This window comes from Mytilus edulis, chromosome 6 (genome assembly GCF_963676685.1).
Source record: "Mytilus edulis chromosome 6, xbMytEdul2.2, whole genome shotgun sequence".
Classification (NCBI taxonomy): Eukaryota; Metazoa; Mollusca; class Bivalvia; order Mytilida; family Mytilidae; genus Mytilus; species Mytilus edulis.
Window position 1 is genome coordinate 14501397 of NC_092349.1, and position 12071 is coordinate 14513467.

The 12071-nt window shown below is 31.2% G+C and overlaps 1 protein-coding gene across 1 annotated transcript; it reads right to left on the minus strand.

Annotated features, from left to right (window-relative positions):
• Positions 1-1036: 1036 nt before the first annotated feature.
• Positions 1037-10195, minus strand: LOC139527189 (derlin-2-like). Its single transcript, XM_071322500.1, has 6 exons — positions 10042-10195; positions 6464-6529; positions 4492-4659; positions 3544-3739; positions 1963-2053; positions 1037-1261 (listed from the first exon to the last, which is right to left on the minus strand). Exons 1-6 carry the CDS (start codon positions 10129-10131, stop codon positions 1153-1155), a joined length of 720 nt encoding a protein of 239 aa, XP_071178601.1. The 5' UTR covers positions 10132-10195; the 3' UTR covers positions 1037-1152.
• Positions 10196-12071: the final 1876 nt, after the last annotated feature.

The window sequence follows — 12071 nt, forward strand, 5'->3', positions numbered from 1 at the left end:
TGATACACCGCTGTCCCAGGTAAGAAGAGGGTTGGACGTTAACACACATTTTAATCTCGCTACATTCTGTATGTGCCTGTCCCAAGTGAGAAGCCAATAATTCACTGGCTTTTGTTTGTTGCTGTATATCATATTTATTATCGTTTCATTATTTTGAACATACGTCAGGTTGTTAGTTGTCATGTTTAAATAGTTTTACATTTGTTCTTCAGGGGCCTTTTCTAGTGCCTTTTATAGCTGACTATGTGGTATGTGCTTTGCTTATTGTCGAAGGCTGTATATGGTAGCAGATAATTCATTTTTTTTTGTTAATTTCTGTGTCATTTGGTCTCTTGTCTCATTGGAAATCATACCACGTTTTCTTATTTTTATATATACAAAGCAACTCTTCTATCTTTCACAATGCAAATATTTCTAATTACAATGAAAGTTGAGGTTTACTTTAAAAATATGATTAAACTCCCTTGACCATAGACAATTTTATTTTCTTCTCCTTTTTTTTACAATTTGAGTAATCATGCTTCAAAATATTTTATAAATTTTGTTTTCCACACTTCTTTTTCATCATGAGAAACAGGATGAAGATTGCTTTAGAAAAATGTGCAGATACCATACCAATTGATTTTTAGGTTTGATCACCTTGAAGTTTTTCTTTCTATTTTATACTATTGTCCATTTTTTTAGACTGATGCTTTATTATGATATAGAACAGTTACAAGTTTAACCTGAATATCCTCATGTGACATATCTTAATGACACTCCACTAGTACTACAATTAAATTGTTTGTTTTGTGTACTGCATAACTGTATCATAAGTCATAATAATCATTATGAAATTAAGAAAGATATGCAAGTGTGTTCAAATCAGTTTAATTTTATTTCTTGATTTTTTATTTTTTAATTCTCCATTTGATTAGGTTAAATAAATGTTTTTTTTTGTTTATTTAAGTTCAATATAGATTCTATAATGTGTTCGCAATTGCAGTCACCAATAATCATAAGATAAGCATAAAACAAGCACCACAACATCATGTGATTCGCTAATAAATTTTTTAATGTCATTTTTCCCCCATACATGTTCATTCATACATCACTCAAATGAAGATAATTGCTTCCTCCCTATATGTAAAATGAAAATATTTATTTAAAATGTCACTGTTCCTCCCCTTCTTGTCCCTCTCCCCAATTGAATCCTCCTGGTCTCTCTTCTGGAAGTGGGTTATAGTTGGGGTCCTCAGTGGGTCCTTCTAATAAGTATGTTCTACAAAAGTAAGAATACAAAATAAAATTATAATGTATTAAAAAAATTATATATGCACTATTAAAAAATACTGTACAACATTAAAATTTTCTAAATGGGTATTAATTTCACCTATTTCGACATTGCCATCTAGTAAAGTGCTGATTTAACGTATTTTTGTGATTTATTGTACTCTATTTTGTAAATTTTTATCTTAGATCTTTTGTTACCAGTAAGGTGGTCTGATCTGCAATTTTTCAGATGTTATCCTATTCATGATTGCAAAATTTTTGATGGAGTTTAATTTTTCATGCTTGGAATTTGGTTATAATGAATGCATTGCAGGAAAGACTTACCCTGTGTGTGCACTCGGTTGTACTACTTTTGGAGTTTATGCGATTCTGTCAGTTTTGGTTTGTTACTTTGCTTTGTTTCTTTCCAACAGACTTCTCCAAAAGTGGTGCTCTGAAGGCTTTGACCACCAAATTTCCAAAGGACCCCAAAAATTTTGGCATTTTGCAATAGAAATTAATAATAGTGAGGACCAGCAGATTTCTTCAAGGGCCACTAGAAGAAGAAATATTTCAAGAACTCTGTTCCAATCGTTTTAAATGATTTGAACAAAGGTACACTACTGTTGCCTTAATTCACCATACCAGGTTTATGCATAAAATGAAGGTCTTTAATTATTTGTTTTGAACAATAACAATAAGATAACTTACAAAAATCTTGGTGTTTTTAAGATTCTGAAACCTCCTTGTTGTTCTGGGAAAACATCTTCTAAGAAGTAATAAATATGGCCAACTGCTATACCTAGAAAATATGATATTCATAATCAATATACCGGGTTCTGGTAATAACATATAAACATGAAATTGTAGAGTAAGCCAAACAGTAATTTGTAAATTGAACAATGCTCCAATTATCCTATCAATATATTTTAAACCAATTTAGGTAAATAATAATGCCATTTAAAGTTTACAAATATATTTAGCAGATTAATTATTGTATGTACCGGTATATGTACCATTTACAAAAATATATATAATTCAGTACTTTCCACTGCGAAGTGTTTTCTAATGTGACTGTAAAGGTGGAATTTTTTTATCAAATTTATAAAACAAGCCTTGACATTCAAGGTGAATAGTTGGTTACCATAAAAAATACCCCCTTGCAAAAGTTTTATGCATGCTATCCAGAAAGTAACAACCACATTCATATCCATGTTCACATTTTATTCTTTAAGTTTTGTGTTTCATACATTGGCAAATCTTTTAAAATGCCAGGAATGACTCGATTACCTCATTTTAACTTCACTTCTAGATGGTTTTATTTGTGAACTCTCATTGTAAAGTTGTTGTTTTATTGATATTTTTTCTATATTCATCTCATAAATCTTACCAAAAATTCTGAACAAAACAAAGGAGTAGGTCCAGTAAGACCCCTTTTTGGCCCCAAAATATAGCAGTTTTACAAAATTGTTAAAATGTAAACTTTTAGGTATTTATTGGAGAGTAGCTACATAAATATGGGCTCTTTTTGACGATACCATGCATATATATCGGATACTAGCACCATTAAGTCATGCTAAATTACTGAAATCTTCACAATTTTAGCATTTTAGTTAAATTTTAGACGGTTTTCGTGTAAAACGAAAGTGGCTGCATTCATGTTCATCCTTTATATTGAAATGTAAGTTGTATGTTATGATAATACATAACATATATAAAGGTTAAGGATGAACACAAATGCGGCCACTTTCATTTTTGACAAAAACCATCTGAAAAGTGACATTTTTCGGCATATTTGGTAGATTTTTCATATTTGAGCTTGAATCGGATTTTGTTCAATGACTAAATCAGTGAAAATCTTTCACATAACCTAATTGATTCAAATGAAATAGACACTTAAGTGTTTAAAAAGTGGTCAAAATCTTTTGTCAAATGAACCTGAAATTTGAGGCCAAAATCGGTCCTTACCGGACCTACTCCTTTTCCTATAATACTTAAAACACTGAAAACCCTTATAATATATGAGCTATAGAGAAATCTGATTAAATGATTAAAACCCATTGAAATTGTAATAAATAATGAATTTTAATGCAACAAATTATATTTCAGAAATAAAACATTCTGACCATGCAATATTTCTACTAATGCAACAAAAAAAGCTAAAATTTCAGGATGGCAATTATAATGAAACGACAAACGTGCATTATTAATTTCTATAGAGATTTATTTCTGAATTTACTGCATGAGAATCATAACAAAACCCACTTTTCTAAATATTTTTTATTTACTTACCCATTAAATCAATAACAACTGAATTTCCTAATAATACTGAAAACCCTAACAACACCCACGGCAAGTAAGGTGCATGAAATGTCATAAGTCCAAAGAAATTTAATCTCACATAAGGATTTCTTCTGCTCCATAAATAAACTAACATAATTGTAAAAGCACTACCAAGGAAAACAATATTTACAATTAATCCTAAAATCTTAGTATGTTAAGGAAAGTGAAATCATAAGTGTTAAATATTGGTCCTTAAAAATAATATGTTAAATCTTTTGTCAATCGCTTCAAGTTCAAAGTACATTGCCTACAAAAAATGGAATTTTGTTCTCTAAAAAGATATCAATTACTGTCTCATTTTTAGCTGCAGACTCTGACATTTAATTTTATAAGTTATATTTATGAGCTAGTTAACATTGTGCCTCTAACATAAAGTTAACTATTTCTATTGCAGATTAATTTTACCCCTGAACAGTGTTGTGTAGATATATAGCAGATTAATTAAACTGTTTTTAGAAAGATTTCAAAACCATGTTAAATAAGTATAGCATTTTTTTAGTTAAATTTTGTACCTACAGGAATATCTCCCATTTAAACTATAAAATATGCATCAAGGGAGATAACCTAAATATTCAATTTCTTTTCTTTTCCATTTATTTCATCTAATTTACTTCAAGCTGCAAAAATAAAAATAGCTTCTTTTTATCTTTTTGCATAGATTACCTTCTCAAATCAATGATCAATTCAAAATTTCAATGTTTGGAAAGAATAATAATTGGCAATCTTTTATTTGATATGCATGAAATATCAGTGTTATGATAGATTTTGAGATGTACAAATAAGCTATATACTTAATAGGGCTCTAAAAATATAAATTGCATTTTTTATTTTGCAAAATCTTCCTTAATTTGGAAAACTTTGTTAGGTATATATTATACAAGCACAATAAAAGGATACAGTCATTATTGAACAACCAAACAAAATCATGAAGAAAAAATCTGCTGTCTTGTTTCGAAAGGACCCTTCTTCCAACATCCGACAATATCGGTAGGCAAAAATCATGTTGAATAAAAAGTTGAATCCTATTGGTCCAAAATACATAAAATTTGTTACTAATCTCCATACCTAAAAATAAACAAAGTTAGTTGACAAATAAATTGTAAGATAATATAATTTTACAATTCAAAACCAAGAAACATGACTTATTAGGTCTTTCCAATTTTCGTGGAAAGACCTTTTGTTTTTCTTCTGATTATTTTTTTTCTTCTGCAGTCTGAGATGCTTTTTTGTCTTACAACATATCGAATGAATTTTTTGGTCAATGATGATGTACAGTAATGGGGGTTTCAAAACTCACCCTGTGTGACCGAACACTTATTCTTATAGGAGTTATCTCCCCGCGTTCCCTTTTTCTTGTTATCGCTATATCTCTAAAACCGTAAAAGATTTTAGCCAACTGTTTTCACCAAATTGTTCGTCTACTCTTGAGAATGATTTAGTTTATTTTGACTTGAGTGATCGGAAGACATCTTATGGGAGTTATTTCCCTTTGAAAATTTAAGATAGGCGATTTATTGGATAAATTCATACGTTATAAGTCATAGAGGCCTACAGTCTTTTGAAGGAAATTGAGGTCAAGGTCAAAGGTCAAGGTCATGTTCTAAATTTTGAATTTTGTTTGTTATCGTTATTCCACAGAAACTGTGACAGTAAATGATATAATGTGTTTGCCAAATAACTGTTTACAATAAGACGCAACTTCAACCTATTTCAGTCAAAGTGTTTTGGTTAACCCTTATAGGAGTTTTCTCCCTTTATGTATTTGAAATCAGTATTTCTCCACATCCATACACGTGATTGACCTCCGGTCTTCCGTTTTGAGTTCAATGACCTATGACCTTGAAATTGAGATCAAGGTCGAAGGTCAAGGTCATGTTATAACTTTTGAACTTTGCTTGTTATCGTTATTCAAAAGAAACTGTTACAGTTAATGATATGATTTGTTTGCCAAATTACTGTTTACAAAAAGGCGCAACTTCAACCTATTTCAGTCGAAGTGTTTTGGTTAACCCTTATAGGAGTTTTCTCCCCTTATGTATTTGAAATCAGTATTTCTCCACAACCATACAAATGATTGACCTTGGATTTTTTGATTTGAGATCACTGACCTATGACCTTGAAATTGAGGTCAAGGTCAAAGGTCAATTTGACGTTCTAGATTTTGACCTTTGCTAAAAATTATTTTCTGTTCATAAAAAAACAATTAAGTCTTCTGCATATATTAATCTTATTTTTTTATATATCAATTTGAAGAACCAAATTACATCATAAAGGAGTGACATTTTCTAACATCGTTTTTTAAATTTCATTCTTATTATCGAGGTGGAAAGACCTTCAATTGTTCTCTGAAGAATTGGTTTTTAATTTTGTATATAAACTGTATTCATTATACAAGAAATATGTTTTCTGAGAAAGCATTGTTTCAAATAGTTTGCATTATTTATTATCAATTCTGTGAAATAAATCTTTCTTCTTTTTTTTTGCTGTAAATTTATGATTTTTTTGTGTAAACGGTAAACTAGAACAGTAGGCAATATAGGAAAGGTGTACTGGTATAATTAGTCTCTAAACACATTAACTCCAAATGGAGCTTTCGTTAGTAGAAGCCGTATTAACTATGTGTATCAGTGAGAAAAATGTAAAACCATACAGGCCTTTCATTAGGAGACAGTACCCGGTACTTTTACCCTCCTATGCTATTGACAAGTACCATAGGAGTACCGCCTAAATGTAGGAATTTTTATATAAGATATGAAATGTAAACACATATCGTTTTCATTTTGAAGAACATTATCCTCTTATTTCAATTTTCCTTTAATTTATTAATAATCTTGACTCATCAATGTAGATAGATTTATCATGTACTCACCTGAAACTTTCTAAAAATTAAATCTGGATTAAAATAAATTTGAAATGGTGTGATGATGTCTAGTTGCTGAAAAAAAAAGATAAATTAGGATTAGGATTAGGACAATACTCCATGTATGTGAATTCCAAACTAGGCCACAATTAAAAATATTTTGGTTTGCCCAAACCCTACCCAAAGGTTGAGTTAGTAGGTAGGTAGGTAGGCATTTTCTTTTTTTTTTTTTAAAAGAGAAATTGAAGTATCAGGTGTTAATTAGTCTTCATGCCAATCTGATAAAAAAAACTTCTTTAAATCAGGACAATAAAATAATTTGAGTAGGCAGCTTTTTTTCTGGGTAGGTAGCGTTTGGGCAAATAAACCTATTCTTTTTTATGGCCCTACATCTATGTGAATTCCAAACTGAAATGCATGAATAAAAGAGTGCAGATAATACATTTTATATAGATCAAATATTTTTGGAAAACTACTGACAGGTTTACAAACATTATTTTACAAAAGAATTTTGCTCAGGCCAGTGCTAGGGGTCACCTTACACTTGCACTGAGGTTCCTTTGCTTTTTGTAACAATATAACAATAATTAGCAATATGGGAAATTGAAAAATTCAAATGCATTAATACAGTAGAAAGTTATCCTTATATATCATGCATGTCATGTATATAAATGTAATAGTTATATTATAAGAACAATAATGTAAGGTTTCTTTATCTAAAACTAAAGATCATTCACAATGATCAGTCAGAGCTCAGACATAAACAAGTCTATTTCTGTTTTTGACTTAAAGAAGTCAAAACATGTATTCTTTATAAAAATGTGTTTTCAATTTTAGACTTATCTAAGTCACAAAATGACAGACTTGTTTAGGTCTATTTATGTTGATGAAAAAACTTAACTTGACTTGGTGGCCAAACTACACCACCTTTGACAGTAAAAACCTGTCTGAGAGTTCACAAGGACTTGATCTATCTATATTTAATTATCTAATTGAACATCCTTACTAAACACAGATGTTTTACCTCATTAAGTGTGGATCCAGGTGGTTGCATTGTAAGGTTAATTAACATGATCCCCGATTTTTCAGACTCTCATTCATATTTTTCTTTAGAAGACAAGGCATAATTGGCTTTCAATGTTGTCATTATTTGATTTAGATGCATGACCTTTTTATAAGTATGCGTGGGTCTTGAAGTTTTGGTAACTTATCGACTTGTAGGAGTTGATATTTGCAACTTTTTGATTCTGGTCAATCATTTCTTGCTTAACAATATTTGACTTATTTAAGTCGTATTTTGTCTTGCATTAAAGGGAGACAAATCCTAAAACTTACAAATTTAGACATCTATAAGTCAAAAGCAGATTCAGACTTATTTATGTCTGAGCTCTGACTGATGATATACTAGTGTTTTCTTTTTGCCTTTAAATCTTACTTCAAAAATATATTATACTGCCACATGTACAAGAGTGTTGAACATGTTCAATGACTGACCTATCATGCCTATATATGAAGGTACATGTAGCAATATCTTCATTTAAAAAATTTGTAAGGGTTCCGCGGAACCCAGTGTCTCGCCTACTTTTGCTGTTAATCACACACTCATCAAAAATGATGAAAAAAATCAATAAAATTATTCCTCTCGATACTATCTTTTGATTGTCAGAAGCTTCTGTCCAAGTTTGGTAAAAATCCAGGCTAGTTTAAGAATCTTAAAAATGTTTTAAATACTTTAACTGCAGACTGTATGTAATGTTAACTGAAAGAAAAACTAAGTCCATTTATAAGTAAAATATGGGAAAAATGGAATTTTATTTTTACAAAATTTACATCTGGATACTATCTTCTGATCATAAACAAGCTTCTGGCCAAGTTTCTTACAATTCCAGGATAGTTTAAGAAAGGTTTTAAAATTTTAAAAACTTTAACCACAGAGTGAATGTAATGTTTCCTGGCAGAAAAACTAAGTCCATTTATAAGTAAAATACGGAAAAAATGGAATTTTATTTTTACAAAATTTACTTCTGGATACTATCTCCTGCTCATAAACAAGCTTCTGGCCAAGTTTTGTACATTTCCAGGATAGTTTAAGATAGTTATTAAAATTTTAAAAACTTTAACCACAGAGTGAATGTAATGTTTTCTGGCAGAAAAAACTAAGTCCATTTATAAGTAAAATACGGAAAAAATGGAATTTTATTTTTACAAAATTAACTTCTGGATACTATCTCCTGATCATAAACAAGCTTCTGTCAGAGTTTCGTACAATTCAAGGATAGTTTAAGAAAGTTATTAACATTTCAAAAACTTTAACCACAGAGTGAATATTTGTGGACGCCGCCTACGCCGCCGCCGACGGAATGTAGGATCGCTATGTCTCGCTTTTTCGACTAAAGTCGAAGGCTCGACAAAAACAAATATCACTGAATATTCTTCAACATTTTTTAAGTGACCTATATGTTATGCATGTTGTACAAATGATGATTGCAATTGAATGGAATTAAGACAACAGCGAGTTTGTTGATCCACAGAACATTTTTTAAAACATAAAATGTATAAAACGAATCGTCTTGAGTCGGATTACTACGGGCCGCATCAGTTTAGGGCTGGATTTTGGGGCCTGACCAACAAGGGCACTATCAGTTTGGGGCTGGATCGACCTTATAATGATGATGGAAGTGTTTTAACGACCTTGACTGGCTTTACAGCTCTCACAGTCAGCTCTGTGCCCAAAGAAAAGCAAGGTGAGCATTTAAATATTTTCTGCAGTTGGTCAGGAACAGATGGAAGGCACAATATTGATAGGCAGCAATCTCAGTTTTCGTGAGATACTACCATTTAGTTTGATTGCTATTGTACTTAACAACGACTGCTTTCAGGGCCAGGTTGGTCAGCTTGGCAGCCCTCTAACCACAATGATGAAGTACTGGTCGATGGGTCTCAGACAAAGTCATAATGATGACAGGAATCTTTATCAGGACCAAAGTGGTAAGACAGTGCAATGGTGGTCCATTATCCAACACCTATGATACAGACCAGTAGAAGTCAGTCAGCATAATATGTCCCCTGTAATGTGTGTTAAGGACAAAATGCTAATGCGATATTTATGCAAAACAACAAGTTTAAGATCATACTGTTCAGCATTGAATTGGTGTCTATCATCAATCAATAAACCCTGGAGTAAACCAACATCGTGGATAGCAGTAGTCCAAATAATTATGATGTAATGGAAGGCTATTTCAAATTTTTGCTTTGACGCTTTCCTGTGACAATGTACATGTAAGGCATCAAGAAAAAAAAAAAAATAGCCTTTAAAGACGTTGTAATTATTTGAACTAGGATAGCAGGTAAAGAGGAGCTGACCCAGTTCTGCTGTTCAGTTGTAATGACTGAGGTGCAACTGAATGCTGAATTGATAGCGATGTGGATCGACCTGATAGCTGTACATATACATGATTATGATTTGACATACAATCCAGCCTTTTTTTTTTTATCAGAGATACAAAATTTTGTAAGTGGCTGTGTTACAGTCCTACATTATATTGCTTGTATTTAACATTTATTTAAAACTGAAATAAGAATAATACCACTGCTATCGTTGTGATAACACATGCTGTAGTGTAAGCCCGAGTAACGGGCGGCATTTGCATGTATTCTTGCTGAAATGTTTGTGCCATGGCTGTGTAGTGCAATGTTTACACCGGATGTTGAAGAATCCACGTAGAATAAGATAAAAGTAAAAAGTAAAAGATATCAACACAAATTTTAAAATATTCCTCTTGTAATTTCTTCCGAAACTATATCATTTTTGTTTTCTATTTAGTTAAGTATACAAATTTTATATCTGATTCGTTGATTTTACGATAGGATCTTTTTTCAAAAAATAAAATTGTTATCTGCAGATTTTACTTACACCGGAAGTGAAATAAATGGTACGCACTGAAACCCGGACCGGACCGGACTCCGGACCCGGACTTTGGTATGAAACCCGGACCCGGACCCGGACTGGCCACCGGACCCGGACTGAATGCCGGACCCGGACTGTGGGTTTTTTACCACTTTGATTTTTTTTAAGATTACTGTCATATAAATTATTAGTTACAGTATATAAAAATTAAAAAAAAAATCCACATTCCGAGCGCAAAATTGAACAAAAAAGAGTAAAGTAAAGTAAGGAAGAAATATATAATAATTCCTTTGTCGTTATTGTTTTATTGAAATTAATAAAATCTTTTTTATTATCAATGAAAGCAAATTAAATTCTTTTCATAGGAAGAGTAAAGCGCAATAGTTTGATACATTCGAGGGTTATATTTTTTTTGTATTGTTTTCTTCTTCTAGACATTAAGGGAAAAATAGAATTCCTGCTTTTCTAAAACATTGTTTTGGCAGTCTTAATTAATCACTTTTAATATTAGTTTCCTCTTATGAGAACACCAATTACGCGTTGTTATGTCACTGTGTAATGAAAGTCTCGTGTTTTATTGGGTGTTTGACATTTGCGCCGATTTTTAAAAGTTTCGATCTTTCATTTGCGCCGATTGTGCACAGGTTAATTGCAGGTGAATGTCACATTGATTCTATTCATCAATATAAACCTCTTTCGTTACCCAATTGTACATATGTTATGAATTGTCAACTAGTATCATTAAGAATTCCTATGATCTCTTATTGTAATTCCGAATTCTTATGATATCTTATTGTTCCTCCGAACTCTTATGATATCTTATTGTTTCTCAGAATTCTTATGACTTTTTATTGTTCTTCCGAATTCTTATGCCTTTTGATTTTTCCTCCGAATTCTTATGATCTCTTGTTGTTCCTCAGAAGCCTTATGACTTTTTATTGTTCCTCCGAGTTATTTTAATCTCTATTAAGACTTATATGGTTTCTCCGAATTCTGTTTCTCTAAATTCTTCTCTAATACTGTTCCTCAGATTGAATTATTGACAAAGGTTTACACTCGCTTTAGGATATTGGTTTAATTGAAAGAAAAAGGAAAAAGAAGACACAATTAACCAGGAATTACTTACAAAATACATTAAGGCTATTGGTAATTCAGTGTTTAAATAACCAAAGTAAAAACTATGATGGATTGCTTTTTTGTACTAGCTGTGATCAGTAACTGCGAGTATTCTCATATCTGTAGTTGGTGTCGTACGGTCACCTATAGTTGTAAATGTCTGTGTCATTTGGTCTTCTTTGTCAGCTGTCTCATTGGCAATCACATCACATCACATCATTCTTATTATTATATCAACATTGCAAATAACGCGTCACTTGTCGATAACATGGTATTTATAAATAAAATAATAAAAAAAAAGATTTACTTTCTTATTTGATTGTCATCACAAAGTCTATTAAAATAATTCAACAATCCAATGTTTCACGATAAAGGTGTCAAAGACTACACTATCAATCATAATCAAGCATGTATAGAAGTCAGATTTAAAGGGGCATTAGCTCCGAGATTTAATGAAATGATAAATAAAAATGTTCAATATAGTGAAATAATTTTATTTTAGCAGCCATTGTCAAAATAAACTAATATACATCGCTTATGAATTATTCACTCGTAATCTCCGTATCAATAGTATTCCTTTGGTAAGAAATACAG

Excerpts from the sequence above, each read along its gene's own strand:
- LOC139527189 (XM_071322500.1), bottom strand. The coding sequence starts at position 10,131 with ATGGCACAAACATTTCAGCAAGAATACATGCAAATGCCGCCCGTTACT. Across the intron at positions 6,530-10,041 it reads TTATCACAACGATAGCAGTG|CAACTAGACATCATCACACC; the intron begins GTATTATTCTTA and ends TTTTTTTTTCAG. Across the intron at positions 2,054-3,543 it reads AGTTGTTATTGATTTAATGG|GTATAGCAGTTGGCCATATT; the intron begins GTAAGTAAATAA and ends CATATTTTCTAG.